At 40.5% G+C, this 13,384-nt stretch overlaps 1 protein-coding gene across 1 annotated transcript; it reads right to left on the bottom strand.

The window, feature by feature from the left end:
• Nucleotides 1–484: 484 nt before the first annotated feature.
• heatr3 (HEAT repeat containing 3) lies at nt 485–13,352 on the bottom strand. Its single transcript, XM_084929027.1, has 15 exons — nt 13,048–13,352; nt 12,754–12,926; nt 7,292–7,379; nt 6,873–6,973; nt 6,419–6,528; nt 6,020–6,160; nt 5,583–5,875; nt 4,178–4,268; nt 3,815–3,969; nt 3,444–3,526; nt 3,173–3,309; nt 2,944–3,032; nt 2,412–2,555; nt 2,168–2,344; nt 485–1,987 (listed from the first exon to the last, which is right to left on the bottom strand). Exons 1-15 carry the CDS (start codon nt 13,186–13,188, stop codon nt 1,874–1,876), a joined length of 2,037 nt encoding a protein of 678 aa, XP_084785153.1. The 5' UTR covers nt 13,189–13,352; the 3' UTR covers nt 485–1,873.
• Between the last annotated feature and the right edge of the window lie 32 nt (nt 13,353–13,384).

Raw genomic sequence — 13,384 nt, 5'->3', positions numbered from 1 at the left:
CATCTTAAAGTGTATCCTACTGTATAATAGCCATTATGGTCAATTGGTCGTTCTGTGCAATTAAAAGAAGGCTATGCAAATATACAAATTGTGTTGGAGAAGCTGAAATACAATGAGCACAAACAGGCCATAAGTGAAGAAAATTTGATTTGCTTTTTTGTGACAAAACTATGAGACTGAATATTTTTATAGGCATTTTTAACTGAATTGAACAAGGTAATAATGTTTTTTCTGGAAATCAGCAGATATTTTATATTTTGATGCAGGGCAGCAATAATCACCCAGTGTGTTTAAGTACTCATGCAGAGTAAATATAGTTCACAACAATGCAAACCATGATTTAACAGCTTACAGATGAAGATGCAATATAAACTTCTAACCAGGCAATTTTAAAAAAAGGGGTCACTATTAATGTTTTTTTTCAGCTAATCTAATAAATGATTCTACAAAATCTCAAATCTTATAAAAAAGTTCCCATACTCAGTTTTCAAATTCCCAAAAGCAACACACTTTTTCAGCATTTTATTGATCAATTCCAATACTTAAAAATATATGATATGCTGGTCTTTGAATATTTGTTATGGAGGGAGTCAAGGTAGCTGTTGCAACATACTATGAATATTGTTTAAGGTCAGTAAATTGCTCAGTCAGCATCCACCATACCTCCCACCCACATACGCTCCATGTGGAACAAGGGGGTAGCTGAATGGTTTGTTGAGTAGGAAAATGATGCGAGTCACATGCTGTGGGGGTTTTGTAGTCATTAGATCTCAAGTCCTCTGTGACTTGTCCTAAATCACCTATGAGTGATTTAGGACCAACAAGGCTATGCTCTCAACCACCATCATCAAAACACAACATGAGGGAAAATATTTTGGAGGCACGTTTAGTCCCTTCAGTAGATTTCCAGAGATTTGCAGGCAGCATGCCAGTATATATTGAAGCAGTCCAACACCTTATGAAGATAAATTAATTGAGATTGAGATATATTATCTCAGTGTTTCCACCAGTTTGTATTTGGAAAGTCATGGAAAGATTCCTGAAATGGTTCACATAATGCAAAAGAAGAACATTGAAAAAAAAAAAAAAATCAGGGTTTATTTCAAAAAGGGTATTCCTTCACAGCCTGATGACATATTCACACATTAATTTCATTTTTACTGAAATAAGCAAGTTTATGGATATTTTGTTGAAAAAGTCTAAGAAACCACTGCAAGAATAGCTAACAAGCTTTACGTGAATTTTTGTCAGTCACGTATGATGATATCCACATTATGACCAAAACAGGGAATTCTGGGATTTAGACAGTTCAGATCTGTGTATAATTTTACTGACAGATTAAACAAAATCTACAAAATTTACCATCAATCTCCTTCAATTACTGAAAAAATGTGTATGCAGACCAGTGTCTTCATTGGAAAAAACAACAACTTAGAATTCCAAAGTACAATGCATATCCAGATGGTAAATGCCATCAATATAATCCCCCTCATAATTATACAGATACTTTGAATAGATCAGCCTTCTTGTAGAAGTACTGCAAACACCAACGTCAAGCCCGCTGGATTCAAAGAAGGATGCCCATAAGAAAAGTTGGTGTCAGATCCCACACCTGATCTTTCAAAAATGTTTCAATCAGACATGAAAATACAAACTCAGTCTCAAAATTGTTTTGAGTTTAATTTAGGTGGGAAAAAAACCTGCCAACTCCAGCATACAATAACGGTTATTACATTCCCTTTGCTCTGCACAACAAACAGTAAACCATCATTTAAAGAATATAAACATAAATACTTGGTTTCACAACCATATTCTGTCTCGTTCTATGCTCCTGCTAGCATATTTGTCCAAACCAAACAGGCTTTTATAGTCCTCATTTTTTCAACACCTTCTCCAGATAACCAATAAATCTTCTCAGGTTCACTCTGATGTTATCCAGCACACACAGCTGCTGAGGGCAGTATTTGCCTTTTCCTTCTTTACGAATCTGGTAGTGGAAAAAAAAAAAGAATTGTTATTCAAAGGAGAATTCACACAATGTAGTGGCGAGATAAGAAAAAAATAAATGTGCTTCGTATATTTCCAGGGGAAAAAAAAAGCATAGCTGAAAAAATATTGAGAAATCATCAAGCACACAGATCAGTAAAGATGAATTTATCTTTGGTACCTTGGTCTTGAAGACAGGCTGTAGTGCCTTCAGTGCAGGCAGTAGACTGATGTTTTTTGCAGCTGTCTCTGCCTCCTCTCCATCCGCAAACACATCAAACAAAGCATCAAGGGCTTCTCCATTTACAACGAGTTCAGGATCCCTTGTGGCAACTTGAAGCAACGCATTTCCGATCATCTGTGGAAGAAGAGGTTCTTAGAGGAAGAACGACTTTTCCAAAAGAATAAACGAGAGAAAGAGATACCTGGAGGGTTTCTGCAGTGCCCTTCTCTTTGGCTAATGTGCTGCCAGTGATGCCAAGAATGGCGACGGCGTTGACCCTCACGCTGACAACATCACAGTGGGTGGCCGTTTCGCTCAAGCTCATCAGCTGCTGGGGGGTCATACACTAGCAAAAACAAAAGCCAAACACATAGATACTGAGCTGTCAGGAACAAAAACGGTCAAAAGAAGCAAGTGTGAAGTGGCAGTGGATTTTAAAGTTCCGTTCAAGGCGGAAATTTTACATTCAGGTCTGTTTTTATGCAGTTACCAAAGACGGAACTAACATATGGAGTATTATTCAACCTGTACACTCCTGTCATGTGTTCTGCAGCCATGATAACAAAGACTATGTAATTAGGCACAGGGAAATGTAGAATCAAGCATTTTTATCATTTACCCTCAGCTAGCAGCTAAAAGTCGGGATACCTCGACCTCGGCTGCACAGACTGACCTCTTTTTGTAATCACCAAAACTGATTTAGCTGTTTATTTAAATAGTGGCGTCTTATCTACCTGTGGGATATTTTTGGAGGCAATCATCTGTAAAAGAGATCGCATGGCGCTAATGACAGCCTCTAGAAACTCCTCATCTTTGGGAATCTCTGAAAGAAACAAATGTAGTTTCGATTTGTAGTTTCCATTCTCACAAATGCATACTCACTTTTTTTTTTTTGCATTCTTTAAATAGAAAAATAACAAATGGTACTATAATACTGCAGAAGAAGTTTTATTAATGTGAGACCTGGAGCACCAAAGACCAGAGAGGAGAGATGCTGTGCTGCTTCCTGCAGGGCTGTTGCACCACCCAAAGACTGTGCATCCATGGTGGAGAGGATACTGTGGAGGCAAGTCAGTGCCCGGGATTGAACGCGCTCCATCCTAAAAAGAAGGTGAGACTTTTTATTTAAAAATTTAGAGACTTTAAAAAAAAATTCATTTATTTATAAATGAGAAAGAATAAAGATAGTTAAACTCAGACAGTGAAGTTCAATGGAAGAAGAGAGGAAGCTTACTTTTTTATCAGGCCTCTCCAGGAGGGATTTTGATGGCACAAATCCACAGTTTCCTTTTTAGGGAACTCTGTCTTCTTCAGAACCTTAAAACAGGAAAAAAAGGAATATTATGGCAGCCCTTTTACATTTGGCAGTGGCTGCGTAGTTGCATATAAACTGTATGTGAAAGTGAGTTCTCTATGAAACAGCACAAACAACTCAATCCATTCAGGATTGAAGATGGGTGAGGTTCACCACATAATCAATCTAATCTGAAATTTGTATTTACAGCAATGCAAGCTAAAATGACAGCTTAACAACATTCACAAGCGCGTCAAAGCTTTGGTGATGAACTGGCCGAGGTGTGACTGAAGAAGCAGACTGTCATTTGCCTTTTGTGGTATGCTGTGGTTGATCAAAGCCCCTTGAACTTCAGCTGACAAGCACAATGGAGACATCAGATTGGACACTCCATCACAAAGACCATCGGGACCCATGTCACTTTCATCACTGCTTGATTCCTCCTCCCACTCGTCATCAGAAGGGTCTGAACATGTGCACACACAGAGAGTTAATTAGAGAAATTAACAATGAAGATTTTTTTTTTTAGGTTCTCAAATGAGACCTTTGTGTGCATTTCTTGCTATAATAGTTTCTCCGATAGACAAACACATAGTTGGTGACTGTGTCATAGGAAATATATTTGATGAAAAGTGCCCGGGGTCAGCATGGCTGTCCGTGGCCACACCACTCACCGTCAGAGCAGCACATGTTGACGATGATCTCCAAGGACGTTTGCTGGGCTGTCAGCAAGGCCGTTGCCTCCCTCAGCTCCTCCTTCCCCCTCTGGACAAAAACAATCAGCCATGTGAGTCAACATTCTACTAAAACAATGCCTTTTAGCACTCTTATCACCCAGACTGGGTTCAGCTGACTGCCACAAAGAAAAATAATCCTACAGATGCATTCCACTATGCCCTTCTTGCGGTGCAGTGAGCATTAAAACCCAGTTCAAGGGTGTTGCTCCTGAAGGAATAAGTGTAAAACTGTGTTTGCATGATAAATAAACGGTTTACCATAGATGAATCTTTATACTGGTACACTAGAACAACCCAAACAACCCGCAATATTAGAGGGTATTCTGGTACGTCACCATGAATGTCACCCACAATCCTAGGGCCTCGGCTCTGACTGAGCTTAGAGGGACAGCTCTGTCTCGCCGGAGTCAGGTCTGGGGACTGTCAACTTGGTGGAAGCCACAAGTTGGTCCTCAGCTGAACCTTGTTGGGTGTCCCTAATCTGCTCCCGCCTAAACCCGACAGTTTGTCTGCCCTGTCGCTCTGGCTCACATTTCAGCATGACTCACACACCACCTTTTCACCAGGCATTAATGTGCACCTCAAAAACAAAACAAAGAAACCCTAACAACAAAAAACTTGAAACCAAATTGAGATTAACCCTTTAAAACACCTGAGAAATGGCCCTAAACTTTGACTTATGAGTCATTAGAACCCCAACCCTAATCACTTAAAATTGGTCTAAAAAAGCCAAATGAAAGTAAGTCAGTTTTCTTCCAGTGAAAAATGCATAATAAGAGCCATACATTCTTCTACCCCAAATGCCCTCTGTCAAGTACTGAATTAGCCAATAGGCAGCCACCAATGGTTTTACTTTAAGGGATCATTACAGCATCATGTACACCATGCTTACATTGGAATTTTGAGTTTTGAAAAGCTTTGCTTCAGGTAGAATATACTTTTTGTTCAGCATAATTGGAAACATTTGCATTTTTACAGTTGAAAACACTTGTCCACGCTCTCGTGCAAAACAGAGCGTATGCTCTGTGCTGATGAATAAATTAGAAGACAATATGCATATAATAAAATAATACTGGTCAATATCTCAGACTATTTTACATATGAGTGGAAGAATGCAAATGGCAATACATAAGGGTTTACTGATTTCAACCTCTATGCTCAGAGGCCCACAGGCTGAAAGTACAGAATTTTAATACTAAGCAGAGCATAATTAATTCAATACCCATATAACGGATCAGACAATTTAGAGGTATGAAACAGCCAATTCCTCAACTGTAACTGTCCTTGCTTTGGTTTTCTTAACTCTAAATGGGCCTAAGAGATTGCAAGAGTTAATACGTACAGGCAAGAGGTCAGAGAAGTCATTATCAACTTTCGCAGCTTTTCCATTCCTCTTCTGTTTAGGTGCTTCCTCCTCTTCAATCATCTCCTCCTCAGCGAGCTCTTCTGGAGCTTGGCCCTCTATGTCTGACACAGCTGGGGCGTTTCTGTGGCGAAGCTCCTCTGCTTGTCTAAGTTCAGGTATTAGCATACCTGCATCCAAATCCAGGCATTGTGATAAGGTAGCTACCACAGCGTTGACGGTCTCGGCCTGACGAGCAGCAGGCAGACTACTCTTCATGTTCCACAGCGTACCTGAGCAACACATCAGACAGAGTTCAGGCTCAGGAAGGGGTATGACACATTACAATTTACAGACTCCTGTGCTGGTCAATTTGTCTAATTGTGGTTAAGTTTAGAACAACAACAAAAAAAGACATGAAAAGGGACAAATTGTACCTGCAGCCAGTGTCCTGAGGAGAGTTTGTGTCACGCCTGGTTGAGATGACAGCAGCACATTCTCCAGGGCTCCGAGCACAGCAGTGTTCATGCTACAAAGCAGCTCTGGGTTATCCTCAGTCACAGTGTGCAAACAGTGAGCTGGGGAACACACAGAGGAGAGTGTGTTTAAAAGCTGAAACTGGGCACAAAAGCTACAAGCTAGCTTTGTTCTTGGAGTTCTTTGCTGGTGTTAGTACCATATTAATAGCACAGATGTGTTAAGCATCCTGTCAGTACTTGTTAGAGGTGTGTCGCCTAATAAATGAAGATGGTTAGAGAAAACCTACAAAATGTACACCTTTATTTAATAAAATCTCAATGTTAAATAGCAAATAAGAATACATGCTTTAGACATACCAGCAGATATGGCTAGTTCCAGGTTGTGTGGGTGTTTCTCCAGGCACTGAATAACCACATCCAAGAGACCGGATTTGTTAAACACAGACAACGCCTGGCTGCTGCTTTCACTGAAAGACAAACAAATAATACAAAGCATGCCTAGGTCAATGAGAGTGATTTATCAGAGACGATGTCAGAAAACTAAATTCAAGGAATAAACTCACAAATATATGGGGTTTTCTGGATTTCTTTTACTTTTATGTAGTTACTAGACATAGAATACCCTCATGAGCTGATCATTAACTAACAGCAAAGGACAGATGAATGGATGATGTTTTGGCATGTCCCCAAAGATTTTATAGTCAGACCCATAGCAAGACCTGGCTGATTATGTATGTGGCCAAACTGACCTTTCTGAGCCAATAATAATTTTTAAAAAAGCCTTCTATGAAAACAAATAAGGTCAACTTACCATAGATTCCACAGCAAGTGTACAGCTTCATTGGCTACATCCTCCACTGCATTACTTTGGTCTTTCATCGACACAACGGCACTTTCAAAGCCAGCACAGCACTGGAAAGCAAATGTGTTGCAAATGTGAACAGAACAAGTAAAACAGGTCTCATTTTTCCAATCATTCATCTGAACATATTTAGATCATTTCTGACCCTCAAAAATGTGAGAAACTTTTTATGGGTAATTTAAGTTACACAAAGGCCAACACTGAGCTTGGATTTGATGCCAGTGTCCATTTATATATAACCACAACTATATTTGCTCTGAGATACAAAGTAATTGCTGAGGATATTATAGCTTGATGTTGCTGTAACAGCTGCTGATGAGGAGCAACTGAAGTGATGCGGTGAGCGAAAAGCAGCCATGGAGTCTCACCTCTCTAAGCAGTGCTGTCAAAGGAGTCATGACGTCGTGCTTCACCATGTCCTCACACACCTCCTGACCTCCACATGCACTCAGATTCCTGTCAAGGGAACACACACACAGACGCATAGTCATCAGTCACTCAGAGGAGACTCGCGGTCAGAGATGCTGTTTGTAATTGTGTGTGTGTGGGAGAGGAAAGAAGAGGGGTGGGGGTAGGGATGGGTATTGAAAACCGGTTCTTGTTGAGAACCGGTTCCCACTGTTTCAATTCCTTGGAATTGTTTGCCATTTTTGCAAACGATTCCCTTATCGATTCCAGTCGCCCCGAATGACGTCACCACGTTGCGGAACGTCATTTACCTGGCAGGAAACATGGCGGCTCAAACGCTCAAAAGTTTGGTTATACTTTACCAGAACGGATGACAACAGGGCGACTTGCAATACTTGAAAAGTAGATATTTCATTTAAGGGAGGAAACACTATGAATATGCAAAAGCATTTGCTCACAAAACACGCGATGACCTTAAATGAATGTCGTGTTTTTAATTCCGCTCCGGACTCGTGAATCTCAACCCAGCAGCAGCGGTAACGTTTGCACGTCCTCTCCCGTTAATGCGGCAGGTAAATAATCAACTAACAGTGCATATTATGTTAGCGCGATCTGCCTTATTACAAAACCTGCCATTACTGTGCATTTAGGTGACCATGATGAGAGAGAGAGTCTGGCTGGCTCAGATGCTGGCAGTTCTCGCTGCAGTCTACCGGTAGCGTCTCCTTTCAGGCCAGGATAGACGAATGTCACCGAGCAGTGACTAAGTTTGTGGTAAAAGGCTTGCACCCATTTGCCACGGCAGATGCCCCCGATTTTCGGTAAGTGAATGTGTTTAATTGTAGGCAGGGACATTACTGGATATTCTTGTGTAATTGCTACAGAATAATTTATGTTATACTTTGTTATTGCTACAGAAGAATATTTATTTTATTATTTTACATTTACAAATTTTTTTCCTGGGGACCCTGTGACACCCCATTGAAGAGCCGTAGGCTGGATCTCTTAAGATCTCACTGTTGGGTTTGTAAGGCCATGTTACTCCTAAATTTCTATCTTGTTCAAAGAGAAGATATAAAACAAAATTCTAAGCTAATCGACCTTAGTGTTCTCCTTTTTTTAAAAAGAATCGATAAGAGAATCGATAAAGAATCAAATCGTTAAACAGAATCGAAAATGGAATCGGAATCGTGAAAATCTTATCAATACCCATCCCTAGGTGGGGGGGAGCCGGGAGATCCACTGTGAGCAATGGTTTTGTTTTGATTTCGAGGAGACGAAATGCTATTTAGGGTTTACTGAAAGGCCTCAAATCAGACTAGAGGTTAATATTACAAGAAGAAGAAATATATGTTACAGTTATGATGATGGTAACCGTTTCAGTGGCTGCAACGGTTGTGACAAAACAGGAAGAACACCTAACAGGCAAATCAAATCCATTTTGCCCATCTGCAAATATCAATGAAAGCATCCCTGTTAAGCTGTCAGGATTGTGAAAAATGACAGAAGCCACCAAACCAAACCAAAAGTCTTAAAACAGCCCAATGGCTTGATTGTAGCATGGCGCCCCCTATAGAATCAATATGACACACAGTACTGTACTCATCATGCACAGCATGGTATTACGCACAATGTACAATACTGTGCAAAAGTCTTTTCTTTTTTTTGCCAATCAGAGCCTTATCAGATGGTGTTGCAAAGGGATTAAAAAAATCTGACAATACTTTTCTGCGTTTGTAATTTCACAGCCAGGACCATATTTTACAGATGGCTGTAGACACTCACTGCTGTACCTCCCTCTGTACATATTGACAATTTGAAACAAAAACATTCAAATTTATATATCCATCTATATCTATTAGACCTGTTGCCACTTATTTTCATTCCAGTTCTTGTGTGATTTGGCATGTCTTAGCCTTTTCTCCCTTAAGAATGTCTTCTTGCCAGCCAAACTTAAACTGAGACCATTTCTTATGAGACTTTAGTGAACAGGAAATTGATTAACTAAAAGGCCAGATGTAGTTCTCACATCTGTGCTGGATTTGTTTTATTTCTTAAGGACATGACTTTCTGATACCGTTTCATTTGCTGTAAGCCTTACACTTCTTCTGTCATCCTCACACTTCTTTTTAAATAGCTATTTGGGAATTAACTTGTTGGTGCAAAAACACTATTTTTAAAAAAGCCTGGAAAACTATTGATCAAGCCGACATTAAACAAAATGGCAAGCAAGGCTGTCACCTTGCAAGAAAAATATAAAGAAATAAGGGGTGGCTCAAGACTTTTGCACTGGAAAAGTACTAGAAACATTCTGTGAGGTTTAATGCAGTCGTCTCACAGCAGAAAGGTCCTTGGTTCTTCTGCCCAACTGTGAACATTTCTGTGTGAAGTTTGGATGTTCTCCTTGTGTCTGTGTGGCTTCTCTCTGGATAATCCAGTTTCTTTCCACAGTCCAAAGACATCTACAGTAGGTTAACTTGTGATTTCTAAACTGGTTGTCTGTCTGTCTGTGTTAGCCCTATTAGACTGCTGACATGTTCAGGCTACATCTCAGCTTTCACCCCATAACACCTGGGATAGGCTCCAGTCCACTCATGACTCTGAGGTGGATAAGCAGTTAAGAAAAGGGATGCGAGGATGGGTTTAGGCAAAGCAGCTCCCTGGATAGTGTGTAGAAGTCAACAAATGCCACCCACTCAGAGGTAAACGCACTGGACTATGAGCTGTGCTATTTGTATTCTTATATGCACCTCTCTCTGTGAAGCCCGAGAAAAGTTCAGTTCTGTAACACCACACTGACTGAAGTGATTGGAAGAAAAGAGCCATGATTACATTTTCTAATGTTTTCCAGGGCTTTTGTAGACACATTTCTTAGCTTTCTGCATTTTCTGTTGCAGTATCAACAGTGCTCACTAAAAACTAGCACACAATACATGTATTATGCATATAAGCAAAAAGCATGTGTAGCAGGTAAACTAAAATATATATAAGGGAGCCAAATGAAATGGCACAATGTGACTCATTTTATTTATTTTTTTATTATCCAATAACACACTTTTAAAAACTGCAGAAGCATGTGACTGACAACTGACTTCCCTCTACCTGCACCTGACTTTCTTCACAGCAGGAAAAGCACTAACATTACTAATGTCAAGTAGTAATCTGGGGCACAAAAATGGGAGAGAAATTAAGGCATGTGGTCAAGCAATAAACATCCTCACTTGCTGTAATCGAGAGAAGAAAATATTAAAAGCATTGTCTTGCTAGCATAAACAGCCTCTTCTTGATGATTCTCACTCCATCGTAAAGTATCTACATACAACTACACTGTTAACCAAAGGAGGTTTAAACAGCCAGAATGATAATGTGAGGGTCCCACACCTGCCACTGAAACAACTCTGGCAACAACCCATGCCAGGAACTGGCTCTTTGAGGTTTTCAGCAAGTTTCATTAGCTCTTCTGTTAGCAACAATTTGCTGCCCATGTGCTTCATGGAGCCTTGGGCACCCACAACTCATCATCCGTTTGCCAGTTGTGGGCCCTTTAATTTGTCACATCATCCATAACCATGGGCTGAGCTACCGCTGCTATGCTGATGATACACACTTATCATCAGCATAACAGTCACTTCCCTCCTCTGTGCCTTGTAAAACTGCCTAAAAGACATCAGAATTTGAATGTCAGCAAACTTTTTCAAATTGAACAACAATAAAAATGAACTCTTGGTTGTGGTTCCCAATTCAAAGCTCCCGAAGAGTGAGGTCTCTGGAGGTCAACAACATCAAATCTATCTCTAAGTCTGCCTTCCAGCACTTCAAGAACACATGTCCATACTGAAACCTTTATTCTCAAACTCTGCAGCTGGCACCCTCACTCATGCCTCATCACCTCCTACTTTAACTACGGCAATGATGTTCTGTTTTGGTCGACCATCCCTACCTTATACCTCCACCAGAGACTGCCACTTCTCTTGTGCCCTTGCTCATACAAATCACTGCAAACTGACAACACAGAAAAGTTCAAATATGTTTTATGATGACCCCAGCACTAAAATGGCCCATTCTAGCAACAAAATAGGTCACACGTGTTGATTACTTGTGAGATGACCCGAGTGGTCCAGGTCTTCGTCAAGTGACAGGAACCTAGGGATGGGTATTGATAAGATTTTCACGATTCCGATTCCAGTTTCGATTCTGTTTAACGATTCGATTCTTTATCGATTCTTTTTTTTAAAAAAAAGGAGAACACTAAGGTCGATTAGCTTAGAATTTTGTTTTATATCTTCTCTTTGAACAAGATAGAAATTTAGGAGTAACATGGCCTTACAAACCCAACAGTGAGATCTTAAGAGATCCACAGCCTATGGCTCTTCAATGGGGTGTCACAGGGTCCCCAGGAAAAAAAATAGTAAATGTAAAATAATAAAATAAATATTCTTCTGTAGCAATAACAAAGTATAACATAAATTATTCTGTAGCAATTACACAAGAATATCCAGTAATGTCCCTGCCTACAATTAAACACATCCACTTACCGAAAATCGGGGCATCTGCTGTGGCAAATGGGTGCAAGCCTTTGACCACAAACTTAGTCACTGCTCGGTGACATTCGTCTATCCTGGCCTGAAAGGAGACGCTACCGGTAAACTGCAGCGAGAACTGCCAGCATCTGAGCCAGACTCTGTCTCTCTCATCATGGTCACCTAAATGCGTCCGTTCTGGTAAAGTATAACCAAACTTTTGAGCGTTTGAGCCGCCATGTTTCCTGCCAGGTAAATGACGCTCCGCAACGTGGTGACGTCATTCGGGGCGACTGGAATCGATAAGGGAATCGTTTGCAAAAATGGCAAACAATTCCAAGGAATTGAAACAGTGGGAACCGGTTCTCAACAAGAACCGGTTTTCGATACCCATCCCTACAGGAACCCAGATTATTTGTTAGAATAGAATAGAATAGAATTCAACTTTATTGTCATTGCACATGTCACAGGTACAGGGCAACGAAATGCAGTTTGCATCCATCCAGAAGTGCTTTAGCCATGATATAGATATATTACAATATATATTAGCAATAATATAGATATGTAAGTATATTACAGAAATGGGTCTATTATGGTATGTTATAATGTACACGGTATGAAGTATGTTATGAATATTCTATAACTATAAGTATGTACAGGCTGTAGTGAGTACAAGCTATGTACAGGCTATGAACAGGATATAAATATGAAATAAAAAAAAACTATACAGAAATCTGAGCTATAGAGTTATACAGAAATGTGAACTATGCAAGTTATAAACAGTTGTAGGATTAAAATTTATCGTATGTACAGAATGATTATTTACACAGAACTATACAGTAGTGCAGTTAAGATAAGTGAGATATGTGGATAATTTCTACAGAGGCTACACCCAGACTCACCTGAGAGCTCCAGTGGCAGTCTCTCTGACAGCCAGGCTCCGGTCCAGCAACATGGGACCCAGGCGCCTAACAGCATCCCTCTGGAGGAAACCCGGAATGGTCTGACTCTGCTGCACCACCCGAGAAATACTGGCACATGCAAACTCTCGCACATCAGCGCTGGGACTCTGCAACTATAGGAAACGTGTTTAAAAGCACGTGACACCAGCTATTCAAAATGTTAGAAACTGCAAAAATAGGAGCTCTTAAAAAGTTAGAGACATTCGTGTAAGAAGAAGCAGTGTATATTCCTACTTTCTCAAGCAACTCCGCAGCTGGACAGCTATCATCACCATGCTCTTCCTCCTCACCGTCTCCTTCCTTCACCACAGTCACCGGCAGCCCGACCGAGTTGAACTGCGGACGTTTAAACTTAGTGGTTTTACTTTTACCCATTTCACGTGATTATTAAAGTGCGAGTTGCGCGTACAACGCGGCGTTTACTCCCCTCTTCTTTTCTCTGACACTGAGTTTGTTGCGGATCAAATACACGCTCCGGCTTCTGCCTTGTTGGAGGCCATGTGGAAGACTGTTCCCTGCCGTAAAGTGTTGGTTGCTAAGAGAAAGCACGACGCTGTCGCAAAAGCGCACA

Source organism: Perissodus microlepis, chromosome 1 (genome assembly GCF_051167445.1).
Source record: "Perissodus microlepis isolate ML-2025 ecotype Zambia chromosome 1, ASM5116744v1, whole genome shotgun sequence".
Taxonomy (NCBI): Eukaryota; Metazoa; Chordata; class Actinopteri; order Cichliformes; family Cichlidae; genus Perissodus; species Perissodus microlepis.
Note: the sequence above shows the minus strand (reverse complement) of the source record. Positions and strands in the feature narration are given on the sequence as shown.